General features: G+C 44.0%; 1 protein-coding gene across 1 annotated transcript in view; it reads right to left on the bottom strand.

The window, feature by feature from the left end:
- The window catches only part of dnah9l (dynein, axonemal, heavy polypeptide 9 like), a 428,305-nt gene that overhangs the window by 95,174 nt on the left and 320,588 nt on the right, over positions 1–12,543 (bottom strand). Inside the window, exon 63 of the mRNA XM_072579200.1 lies at positions 2,826–2,927. Within this exon, the coding sequence (XP_072435301.1) occupies positions 2,826–2,927 (102 nt within the window). The remainder of the gene's footprint in view (positions 1–2,825; positions 2,928–12,543) is intronic.

The raw sequence follows: 12,543 nt of genomic DNA, 5'->3' as shown, positions 1-12,543 counted from the left end.
GCCATGGTCAAGCCCCTGGCCTGGAATGAGACAAGCTGCTTGACTATGTGTGACAGAAACCCCTGATTGACTATAGTCCTCCTTGACCCCACTAGGAACTGCTCCCATTTGCCTTTCACATGTGGATGTTTGGTTGAATCGTAAGCAGTCTGTTTGCCACATAAGCTGTTGGTACATGCTGCAGCTGTGACATTGACATATCATGGTGTCATAAAGCAACATTTCTAACCCCTTGACTGTTCAATGCCCTGAACCATGATAAGCTACTGTCTTTTTTTATGTGCTAAAAGGCAATGTAAGTAATAGAGGTGGCAAGCCTCCATGTCAGAGCAAAATGAGTGAGTGCAAATAAATGAAGCCAAAAGCTTTAAAATGTAACCTGTGTAGATGCAGGAGATATATGGGTGTGCAAAATCACTTGGCAGAAGCATGCAAATTGTAGGTGTCCCTGAGTTCCAAAGGGAAGTCCTGAAGTGGTTTGGTTGGAGAGCAGGCAAGATGATGTGGTGAGGCTGGAGATTTATCATTGCCAACTTGCATAAAGGATGGAGCGGAACCATAAAACTATAAGATCCAAGAGTGAATTAGGCCATTTGGCCCTATGAGCCTAAACATATTGGATCAGGGCTGATATGTTTCTCAACTCCTTTTTCTTGTCTTCTCTCCTTAACAAACAAGAACTGATCTCTTTCTTAAATACATTCAATGACTTGGCTCTACAGTCTTCTGTGACAATGAGCTCCATAGATTCACTGCCCTCTAACTGAAGAAATTCCTAATTTCAGTTCTTTATGGTCATCCCTTCACTCTGAGGCTGTGCCCTTGGGTCCTAGTCTCCTATTAGTGGAAACATCTTCTCCATGTTTACTCTATTCAGGCATTATAATTTCCTTAAGTTTTAATGAGGTTCACTCTCATCCCAATCAAGAGTAGACCTAGAGTCCTCAATCACCCCTAATATGACAAGACCTTCATCCCTGAATCCATCTTGTAAACCTCCTCTGCACCCCACCAACATTAGTACATTCCTCCTTAAATAAGGGACCCACAATATTCCAAACGCAGTCTCACCAGAGCTTTATACAGCCTCAGTGATACATTTCTGCTCCTGTATTCTAAACCTCTTGAAATAAATGCGAACATTGTATGTGTCTTCCTAATTGCCAACTGAACCTGCATATTAAGCTTAAGAGGATCCTGAAAGAGGACTCCCAATTGCCTTTGTGCTTCAGATTTCCAAAGCATTTCCCCATTTGGAAAATAGTCCCTCTATTATTCTAAACAAAGTGCATAATCTCACACTTTCCCACATTATATTCCATCTGTCACTTCTTTGCCCACTCTCCTTGCCTGACCAAGTTCTTAGTAGACAGGCAGGAAGTTGGAAGAACATAGCAAGCCAGGCAGCATCAGGAGGTGGAGAAGTTGATGTTTCAGGTGTAACCCCTCACCAAGTCCATGTGTAGGCTTCCTGCTCCCTCACCACTATCTATCCCTCCACCTAACTTTGTGAACCTGCAAACTTAGCAACAATGCCCTCTGTTCCTTCATCCAGATAATTGATATATAACATAAACAGTTTCCATGGAGCATGCAGGAACACTATAGTGAAGGCAAGTGGCGAGCTGCTGCCACCAAGTAATTGCCCAGACTGTCATAATGGGATTTAGTGCCATTTAGTTTCTAGAGGAAGGAGAGAATTGGAGGCTACATTAAAATGAAATGAGTTGCCTATTAGTGAGATGCATATGTATGGGAATAAGTTCATTCTTTTCCTCATCAAGATTTTGAAATATGAAGAGGTAAGTCGCATTTTTTACACAATATTGATAATCTCATTTTTTGCCATTTTTAAACACACTTTCTGCAATTGCTTATGCCACTCAGGGGTACATAAAATTTTACCCCGAATCTTGGAAATATATTTATCATTAATGAACAAAAGCCACCTTTTGCAAGTTAAAATTTTGAATAATGTGTATATGATGTATGGCATTTGTGCCATCCTATCTTTCTAACAAGGAAAATACAAAAGGATATTCAACACAAATACAAAAGGTAATGTTACGACATGGCTGTATCATCCAATAAAGGAACTAGTGGAAATGAGAAAAATTTACAGCTTGAGATTATCTCACAAAGATCCCTCAAAAGAGATATTGACCCTTGATATCTAGTTAAACCTAAACAAATTTGATAATCATAATATGATTTTCCCTTTTGTTTTACTGAAACAGTTGTTCATAGACATTATTTTCAGCTATGAAACATGTACTTTTTTTCCAATACAGACTATTGATAACTAGTTACTATAAGTTCCCCTAGTGAAGCATGCATAGAAATTAGTTACACTAAAAATGAAGATGTTTTTAAAAATTCATACTACTTTCAGAACAAAGCAATTGAAAACAAATCATGCTTTCAACAATGAATATCTAATGACAGTTAACAAGGGACTATTTACAAGGATTTGGATTTCACAGTAGTCAGTGGTGGTTTATGATCTAACTGCAGCAATATCATTGGAGTCACTGCTGCATATGACTTGGTAGCTAACTTAACCTATGGCCTTGCCTTTATATAATGACATGAGAATATGAAACAATATGAGGATTAAGGAACAGACAGAGTTTACTTAATCATTCTTACTGTAATGAGTTTACCTCACTGCAAACATTAAAATATAGATTTGTTCTGTCATTTTGAAACCACAATAATCCATGTAAAAATTGACAATGCAAAGTACAGCTGTTCAATAAGAGCTTTTCTTAAAATAAACACAAAATATATTTCACAGGAAGGTAATTACAAATCACAGTACTTACTGCAAGCTTTTTTCTAATGGTCTCAAGCTTCTCTGCAGCAGCAGCTAAATCAGAATTAGCTTGCACAAGTGCTTTACGTTTATGTTCCACTTCACAATTAACCTGGCAATATATACAGTGAGCATATTTTGCAGTAATGCTGTTCAATTTATTTATAATAATATGATGTAATCAAAATAATATGAAATATGTACAGTTTATAAGCCAATAAGAAATAAGTTACAAGGAAGTGCAGTGTCCACAAACGTTGTACATCTATTTCACCTCTCTCCTCTTCACGAATCCTTCCTGTTTATTCTTTGTTTATATGTTATCCTATGCTTTTACAATTATGCGATGCTTTGCCACACCAGTTATACCATAGATACCATGTTCTGACTCTGTAAATGTGGAGTCAGATCTTTCTCCCTACTTCTCCCTCACTTAAGCTTCACAAGGGGCGGTTACATGTGATTAATAGTAAACCTAGATACTGAGCATGGCTTTCTTCCTTTAGTATGATTACCCTGTTACTGTTTAAAACTATTCTACCATTAACATTTTTGTGTCCTTCGTTTAATTTAGTTATGCATACAGACAATATTTTTGCGAGTTAGAGTCAGGAAATAAAATCAATAAATTAATTCAAGAAGCTGATTGACAGCCACCGAGATTCCATCATTAAATTTCTGCATCTAGCAGAATATTAAATGGTTAAAAACAATACAGAACAAAAATCAGATATTAATGAATTATGCACTTCTCTTTTCATTATGCTTTTTGAACATGTGCAAGAAATATAACACTGTGTTCTGGTGCATGATTGATCGCAAATACTGCTGTTCTGAAATGCTGTTACAAACTAACCTTGTAAAGGAACACTCAAACTGCAAGAAAACATTAAACTAGGTTAATACTTACATAGATCTTTTGGAAATGACATCGTGATAGGCATGCAAAAATAGAAAAAAGTAACAAAAAAAACTGTTGAAAATACATCGCAACAAACAATGAAAAATTGTTCTGTGGAGAAACCATTAATTATGCTGTGGAAAGATGAATTAGCCACTCATCATTTAATGAGAATGTACATTTTGTGTAAGTTTTAAGTCCATCTATGATAGATGTACTACCACTTGCAAAATATATCATGCTAACATTCAAGACAGCAGTGAAATGTTCAGTTGACATATGTTCTCTTGCGTAGCATTCAATCATGCCTAAAACAGGTACGTTTGATTCATTGAAAAGATACCTCAAATATGACTTTCTGTGGGCTACGTGGATAACAAGTGATACACCTTTTGCTGATCCATATGGTTTATCAGCAAAACATTTATGACTCACTATAGAATTTTCACACTGCATCTGCCCTCTGAAGTTTATTGCAACTACTTTAAATAAAGTTGTCAAATGTTAAGGGAAATGTGACCAAAATAGATTTTCATTAACAGACAATAAAAGTCTATTGCAGTAACTTTTACACTATACCAAAGCTAATATTAAGTTTCATTTAATACAGAAAAGCTCCTAACTAAATGTTGATGATTCACATTCAATTTAAACTGACATCCATATTAGTTTCAAATTTAACTAGCATTATTTGAATTGTTACAGGGTACCATCCTGCAACTAGTTGTTTGAAGTAACTTCTGAAAATGCATCCTTGGGATGAATTTAATGGTTTAAATTGAAAGATAATAGCAATGGGAATGGAACATGTTTTATTATCATGCTGCCATATCAAGCTCTTCTATCTCACATAGATTACAGAGATAAATGCTAAAAAATGGGTTCACATAATAGCACGTGATGATGCTATAGAAATTTTCGACTGAAATATTGAGTCAGCCAGTTGCTGCTAGCCTCAAGTGGCTGTGCATGCATGGAAAGTATGGAGAGTAGCAGATACTGAATGCTAAACAGTGTCTGTTCGCTGATGACTGCACAAGTTCATTACCAGTCATGACTCCTCAAGCAGTCATGTCCATACACAACAAGACTTGAACAACATACAGGCTTGAACTAGTAAGTGGAAAGTAATGTGTGCAACACACAAATACAAGACAATGATTATCTCCAATAAAAGGGAATTTGACGATCGCCCCTTGATGTTCAATAGCATTCTCATTGTTGAACCCCACACTGTCAACAGTCTGGGGATTACCACTGACCAGAAACTGAACTAGATTAGCTATATAAATAACTGTGGCTACAACAACAAGTCAGAGCCTAGGAATTCCATAACAAGTAACTCACTTCCTGTGTCTCCAAAAACATACGCAGCAACAAGGAGGCGCAAACTCCCTAGTTACCTGGATGAATACAGCTCCAATAATACTCAACAAGCTTGACACCATCCAGAGCAAAGCCTCCTTTTTGACTGGCACTATGATGCATTGTGGCAGCAGTATGTACCATCTATAAGATGCACTGCAGTATCTTACCAAACCTTGATTGACAGTATCTTCCAAATCTGCAGCCTCTATCACCAGGAGGAGAAAGATGCATGGGAACACCACAACCACCACCTGCAAGCTCCCTTCAAAGCCACACACCATCCCTTTGGAGAAATATCACAATTCTTTCACTCTCCTTGGGTAGGGATACTGGAACTCACTTCTTCACTGCACTGTGTATGTCTCTACACCCAAAGCACTACAGCAATTCAAGAAATCAGTTCACCACCATCTTCTTAAGGGTAATTACGAATGGGCAATAAATACTGGTTTAGTCAGGAACATACACAACCTGTGAAAAAATAAAAAGAAAACTCTGTCATGGTAGAACAATCTGCCATTTTGGAGCACACAGTCTAGCTGACACCCTCTCAATTACGACCAACTGTTTGCCTGTAAAAGGGACACCCCTGCTTGTGCTATCTAAAAGGTTAGCCATACATCTTCCAGTGCTTTTAACTTAATTTGATGGTGCAGATTCAACAGACGTACTAAATTGTGTTATTGGAGGAACTAATACATTGCATTTTCAAGGGAATGGTGCTGGATTCCAGCTAGGTGGTCAGAGAGTTGTTTAGCTTGGCAGGAGAAAGCCAGCTTCACTGATGGAGGCACTGGTTGCAGTCTGTCCTGGAAATGCAGCAGAGGCAGGGAATCAGCGCCCTGAGGGAACAGGAAAAAGGCTCTCAAAGGAAAAAGGCTCTTTGATGCGTTTGGAGGCCAAACTCATCAAAGATCTTCAAGTAGTATTCCAGAAGCAGTGTGGAAGATGCCTGCATTTCAGCAAGGAGGGAATCACTGAATAGTGCCATCTCCTCTAGTCAGAGTTCAAGGTGGTAGCTCACTACAACCTTCTCAAGGGCAACTAGGGATGGGCAATAAATGCTGGCCCTGCCAGCAACCACCTGCATTCTAGGAGTGAATTAAAAAACTCACCAATGTGTCCAGTTTGCTGTGGTTTGTTAAATACTATGTGGGAACAGTCATACCACCAGATACTGAAAAGCAAACTTAGGAAAAGGAGTACATCACAGAAGAGGGGTAGTCAGAAAGGACATATTTTGGCCCTTTTGTTCCTAATGCTATATGAGTGTATGTTCAGATCGCTCATTGTAAGATGTCATCCCAACATTACAATTGCTTCGCAATTCTCCAACTTTCAAAGTATTTGGGGTACACTATCAGAGTGTTCTATACTGGAAAAAAAATCCAGGAATAGCCACCAAAAAGCCATTCTGTAATAACTTTATCAACAACACTTCTAGTAGTACATACAAACTAAACTATTCATCCTCATGTACTCCTTTAGTGCCGGTCTGCGAGGCTTTACCCTCCTTGTGTCTCTACACGGTGCTTATCTCATGGTTGTAGCTTGGCAAATAGAAGGCTGTTGACTTTCACTGGAAGAGCCTGCATTGACCTTGTATAATAACCCCGTCCACTCCTGGGCCTGGAAGGCCTGGCTCCAGATGACATTATCACAACATGGAGAGCAGCAAGCTAGTCTGACTGGCTGCCAGGGAACAGAAAAATCACTGATGGAACAGCAGTACTGGTAGTATAAGTGCCAGTCCTGAGAAAGATCAACAGGTTTGTGCTTCATGTTGCTACTGTGACTCCTCTAAAGCAGTACCTCTGCACAGATGTCTGAGAGGTAAAAACAATAACTGCAGATGCTGGAAACCAAATTCTGGATTAGTGGCGCTGGAAGAGCACAGCAGTTCAGGCAGCATCCAACGAGCAGTGAAATCGACGTTTTGGACAAAAGCCCTTCATCAGGAATAAAGGCAGTCAGCTGAAGCGTGGAGAGATAAGCTAGAGGAGGGTGGAGGTGGGGAGAGAGTAGCATAGAGTACAATGGGTGAATTGGGGAGGAGATGAAGGTGATAGGTCAGGGAGGGGAGGGCGGAGTGGATAGGTGGAAAAGGAGCTAGGCAGGTCGGACAAGTCCAGACAAGTCAAGGGGACAGTGCTGAGCTGGAAGTTTGAAACTAGGATGAGGTGGGGGAAGGGGAAATGAGGAAGCTGTTGAAGTCCACATTGATGCCCTGGGGTTGAAGTGTTCCGAGGCGGAAGATGAGGCATTCTTCCTCCAGGCGTCTGGTGGTGAGGGAGTGGCAGTGAAGGAGGCCCAGGACCTCCATGTCCTTGGCAGAGTGGGAGGGGGAGTTGAAATGTTGGGCCATGGGGCGGTTTGGTTGATTGGTGCGGGTGTCTCGGAGATGTTCCCTAAAGCGCTCTACTAGGAGGTGCCCAGTCTCCCCAATGTAGAGGAGACCACATCGAGAGCAACGGATACAATAAATGATATTAGTGGATGTGCAGGTAAAACTTTGATGGATGTGGAAGGCTTCTTTAGGGCCTTGGATAGAAGTGAGGGAGGAGGTGTGGGCACAGGTTTTACAGTTCCTGCGGTGGCAGGGGAAAGTGCCAGAATGGGAGGGTGGGTCATAGGGGGGTGTGGACCTGACCAGGTAGTCACAGAGGGAACAGTCTTTGCGGAAGGCAGAAAGGGGTGGGGAGGGAAATATATCCCTGGTGGTGGGGTCTTTTTGGAGGTGGCGGAAATGTCGGCGATGATTTGGTTTATGCGAAGGTTTGTAGGGTGGAAGGTGAGCACCGGGGCGTTCTGTCCTTGTTACGGTTGGAGGGGTGGGGTCTGAGGGTGGAGGTGCAGGATGATTCGTGGACGGAGGGGGATGAAGGTGAGTTCTTTGCTGAGGACTGATCGTTCGTCCTCAGTGAGTGGGAGGTCTGGAGGGATGGTGAAAATTCGGCAGGGCCGGGAGCTGGATCTGGTATGGATGTGGAGCTGGGAGTGGGGTCGGAGCCAGTACCTGGAGTGGGTGTGATGGTGGGGGGAATGGGGGTGGAGGCATGAGAACCCCGAGGGGAACATTACCTCTGTTCATGCCTCCACCCCCATTCCCCCCGCCATCACACCCACTCCAGGTACTGGCTCCGACCCCACTCCCAGCTCCACACCCACACCAGATCCCAGCCCTGCCGAGTTTTCACCATCCCTCCAGACCTCCCACTCACTGAGGACAAATGATCAGTCCTTAGCAAAGGACTCATCTTCATCCCCCTCTGTCCACGCATCAATGGATTTAATACACGCCATGACATCGAACACTTCTTCCGTTGCCTCCGCCTCCGATCTTACCTTCACAATCAGGACTCCCGCCCACCTTCCGAGGACCCCTTCGCCCACCTCCAACACACTGCATCCACCTGGACACCCCGCGCTGGCCTATTACCTGCCCTCAACCTCTTCATTTCCAACTGCCGCCGGGACATTAACCGCCTCAACCTGTCTACCACCCTCCCCCACTCCAACCTCTCACCCTCACAACGCGCAGCCCTCCAATCCCTCTGCTCTAATCCCAACCTCACCATTAAGCCAGCGGATAAAGGGGGCGCAGTAGTAGTTTGGCGCACTGACCTCTACACTGCTGAAGCCAAACGCCAAACACCTCTTCCTACTGCCGCCTCGACCATGACCCCACCCCCCATAGTCCGGGAACCCTGCACTGCCCGGTTCTACCTCCTTCCCAAGATTCACAAGCCTGACCACCCTGGCCGACCCATTGTCTCAGCATGCTCCTGCCCCACTGAACTCATCTCTACCTACCTCAACACTGTCCTATCCCCCCTAGTCCAGAAACTCCCCACATACGTTCAAGAAACCACCCACGCCCTCCACCTCCTCCAAGACTTCCGTTTCCCCGGCCCCCAATACCTCATCTTCACCATGGATATCCAATCCCTCTACACCTCCATCCGCCATGACCAGGGCCTCCAAGCCCTCCGTTTTTTCCTCTCCAGACATCCCCAACAGTACCCTTCCACTGACACTCTCATTTGTTTGGCCGAACTGGTCCTCACCCTTAACAATTTCTCCTTTGAATCCTCCCACTTCCTCCAGACCAAAGGGGTAGCCATGGGTACATGTATGGGCCCCAGCTATGCCTGTCTCTTTGTTGGCTATGTAGAACAGTTGATCTTCCGTAATTACACCGGCACCACTCCCCACCTCTTCCTCTGCTACATTGATGACTGCATTGGTGCCACCTTGTGCTCCCGCAAGGAGGTTGAGCAATTCATCAACTTCACCAACACATTCCACCCTGACCTTAAATTTACCTGGACCATCTCTGACACCTCCCTCCCCTTCCTGGACCTCTCCATCTCCATTAATGACGACTGACTTGACGCTGACATTTTTTACAAACCCACCAACTCCCACAGCTACCTGGATTACACCTCTTCCCACCCTATCTCTTGCAAAAATGCCATCCCGTATTCCCAATTTCTCCGCCTCCGCCGTATTTGCTCCCAGGAGGACCAGTTCCACCATAGAACACACCAGATGGCCTCCTTCTTTAGAGACCGCAATTTCCCTTCCCACGTGGTTAAAGATGCCCTCCAACGAATCTCATCCACATCCCGCACCTCCTCTCTCAGACCCCACCCCTCCAACCGTAACAAGGACAGAACGCCCCTGGTGCTTACCTTCCACCCTACAAACCTTCGTATAAACCAAATCATCCGCCGGCATTTCCGCCACCTCCAAAAAGACCCCACCACCAGGGATATATTTCCCTCCCCACCCCTTGCTGCCTTCTGCAAAGACCATTCCCTCCGTGACTACCTGGTCAGGTCCACACACCCCTACGACCCACCCTCCCATTCTGGCACTTTCCCCTGCCACCGCAGGAACTGTAAAACCTGTGCCCACACCTCCTACCTCACCTCTATCCAAGGCCTTAAAGGAGCCTTCCACATCCATCAAAGTTTTACCTGCACATCCACTAATATCATTTATTGTATCCGTTGCTCCCGATGTGGTCTTCTCTACATTGGGGAGACTGGGCGCCTCCTAGCAGAGCACTTTAGGTAACATCTCCGAGACACCCGCACCAATCAACCAAACCGCCCCATGGCCCAACATTTCAACTCCCCCTCCCACTCTGCCGAGGACATGGAGGTCCTGGGCCTCCTTCACCGCCGCTCTCTCACCACCAGATGCCTGGAGGAAGAATGCCTCATCTTCCGCCTCGGAACACTTCAACCCCAGGGCAAGAATTTGGACTTCAACAGCTTCCTCATTTCCCCCTCCCCCACCTCATCCTAGATTCAAACTTCCAGTTCAGCACTGTCCCCTTGACTTGTCTGGACTTGTCCAACCTGCCTAGCTCCTTTTCCACCTATCCACCCCACCCTCCCCTCCCTGACCTACCAACTTCATCTCCTCCCCCACTCACCCATTGTACTCTATGCTACTCTCTCCCCACCCCCAGCCTCCTCTAGCTTATATCTCCACGCTTCAGGCTCACTGCCTTTATTCCTGATGAAGGGCTTTTGCCCGAAACGTCGATTTCACTGCTCGTTGGATGCTGCCTGAACTGCTGTGCTCTTCCAGCACCACTAATCCAGATGTCTGAGAGCCTGCCCCTTTGAACAGTGTTCATTGTTGTTGTGATATCTGCAGTCCTCGCCTGCATGAATCCAATCTGTGTGCATAGCATCACACATGCTTTTCATAGCCTCAGTGCGAGCTTCCATTGTGCTGGTGTTTAATGTGTAGAGTTAGGTGAAGTATTTGAGTGTTATTTGAATCTCACTGATAGAAATTGCCAATGGTTGAGAGTTGAGGAGTGTGGTACTTTGAACAGTGAAAAGGGTTACTGATGCAGAGAATAATATGTCATATGAAGATACGTTCGCTGACCTTGATCATGTGAGGTCAATGAACTTCTTTTGGCATTACAGCCAGGACCTCAGGGCCAAACTACAGGTATCAATCTCTTGGCAACCAATCAAGATTCTTTCTCAGTGTGTAGTTTAAGGGTCTCCTGAAGAAACATTGCATCTCTTTCTCTTTCCATTCTTTGAAACTAAGGCCTCCTTCAGAAAACCTGGTATCTTACTCTTTTCTGTTCTTTTCCTTCTATTGAATTTTTTCAGATTGTTGCAGCTTCATGAGGTACAAGCTAGTGTCATTGTTCTAGCCATGAATGAGACTAAACCCTCTACTGAGCAGTAGTATGTTCCATGCTGGGGTGAAATCATTAAGGTAAGGAGGCAGCATCAACTTTGTGTGTTGATGCCTAGGCCGGGCCTGGTATGTTCACATGCTGCAATCCCTGTGCCCAAAAGCATGCCTTAATGAATTTTTTCCCGACGTTTCCTTTACACATACTGCCATCAGAAAAGAATCTGTGACTGCTCGCCGCACCCTTAAGGGAATAGCAGCCCTTAAAATTATTGCTGCCTTAAATTTTTATGGGTGTAGGTCTTTCCATTGCTTGAATATCCCAGTATAAAAACAGAAGATACTGAAAAAACTTTGGAGAACTGGCAGAGTTTGTGGAGAGAGACAGTTTCTTCTTTGGAACTATTATGGTCTTGCTGAATTGTCCAACACTTTCTGTTTATATTTCAGATCTCCAGCATCCACATGGCTTTGTTGTTATGAGGTAAAAACAATGACTGCAGATGCTGGAAACCAGATTCTGGATTAGTGGTGCTGGAAGAGCACAGCAGTTCAGGCAGCATCCAAGGAGCTTCGAAATCGATGTTTCGGGCAAAAGCCCTTCATCAGGAATTTATGAGCCTACCCTAGAGTGCCACTCACCAGTGCATCAGGGAGATAATAGAGGACATCTATTCTAGATACAGACTGCACAATGTCTTCAAGAGGGGCAAGTAGCATTGAAGGATATGTGGATTTCTCAGTGTGAGGAGTTATCCAAGAACGCAAACAGCTCTCTGGATATCCAATGATAATGACAAGACATACAGGATCCATCCAGGGTTTAATTCCATTAACGTGCAGTTGATGTGCCACCATGCCCATAAACATTATATTGCTGAAGGACTACTATTCTGGCAGCAGCCACAATACATTCCCCCTGTGCTAGTTATCTGTAGCCCCTAACTTCAAGCATCATAGAGGAACTACAGGCTGTCCACCTGAGGCTAGAGACTAATGAATCTCCTTTCCACCTGACCACAGGTGGTAGTGCACGCAAGATAAAAGTAACACAACTACACAAAATGTTGTTCTCAAGCTGTTTAAATAATGGTTACACAGCTGTATCCACTTTGGGGAATGCAGTATTTGTGAGTAGAGGCAGGGAGAGATGCATTGGTCTTACAGAAGATGCTGGAATCTACAGAATTCATGGTGATTTGCAGTAAGCTCCATAACATCACTTTACTGTGTAGCATGCAGCTATTGTCTCCAGAAATTAAGAGGTTGCCTGGAGAAAAGG

The sequence above is a fragment of the Chiloscyllium punctatum genome, chromosome 10, assembly GCF_047496795.1.
Source record: "Chiloscyllium punctatum isolate Juve2018m chromosome 10, sChiPun1.3, whole genome shotgun sequence".
Classification (NCBI taxonomy): Eukaryota; Metazoa; Chordata; class Chondrichthyes; order Orectolobiformes; family Hemiscylliidae; genus Chiloscyllium; species Chiloscyllium punctatum.
The sequence above is the reverse complement of the archived record's forward strand: the minus strand, read 5'-3'. Positions and strand labels throughout refer to the sequence as shown.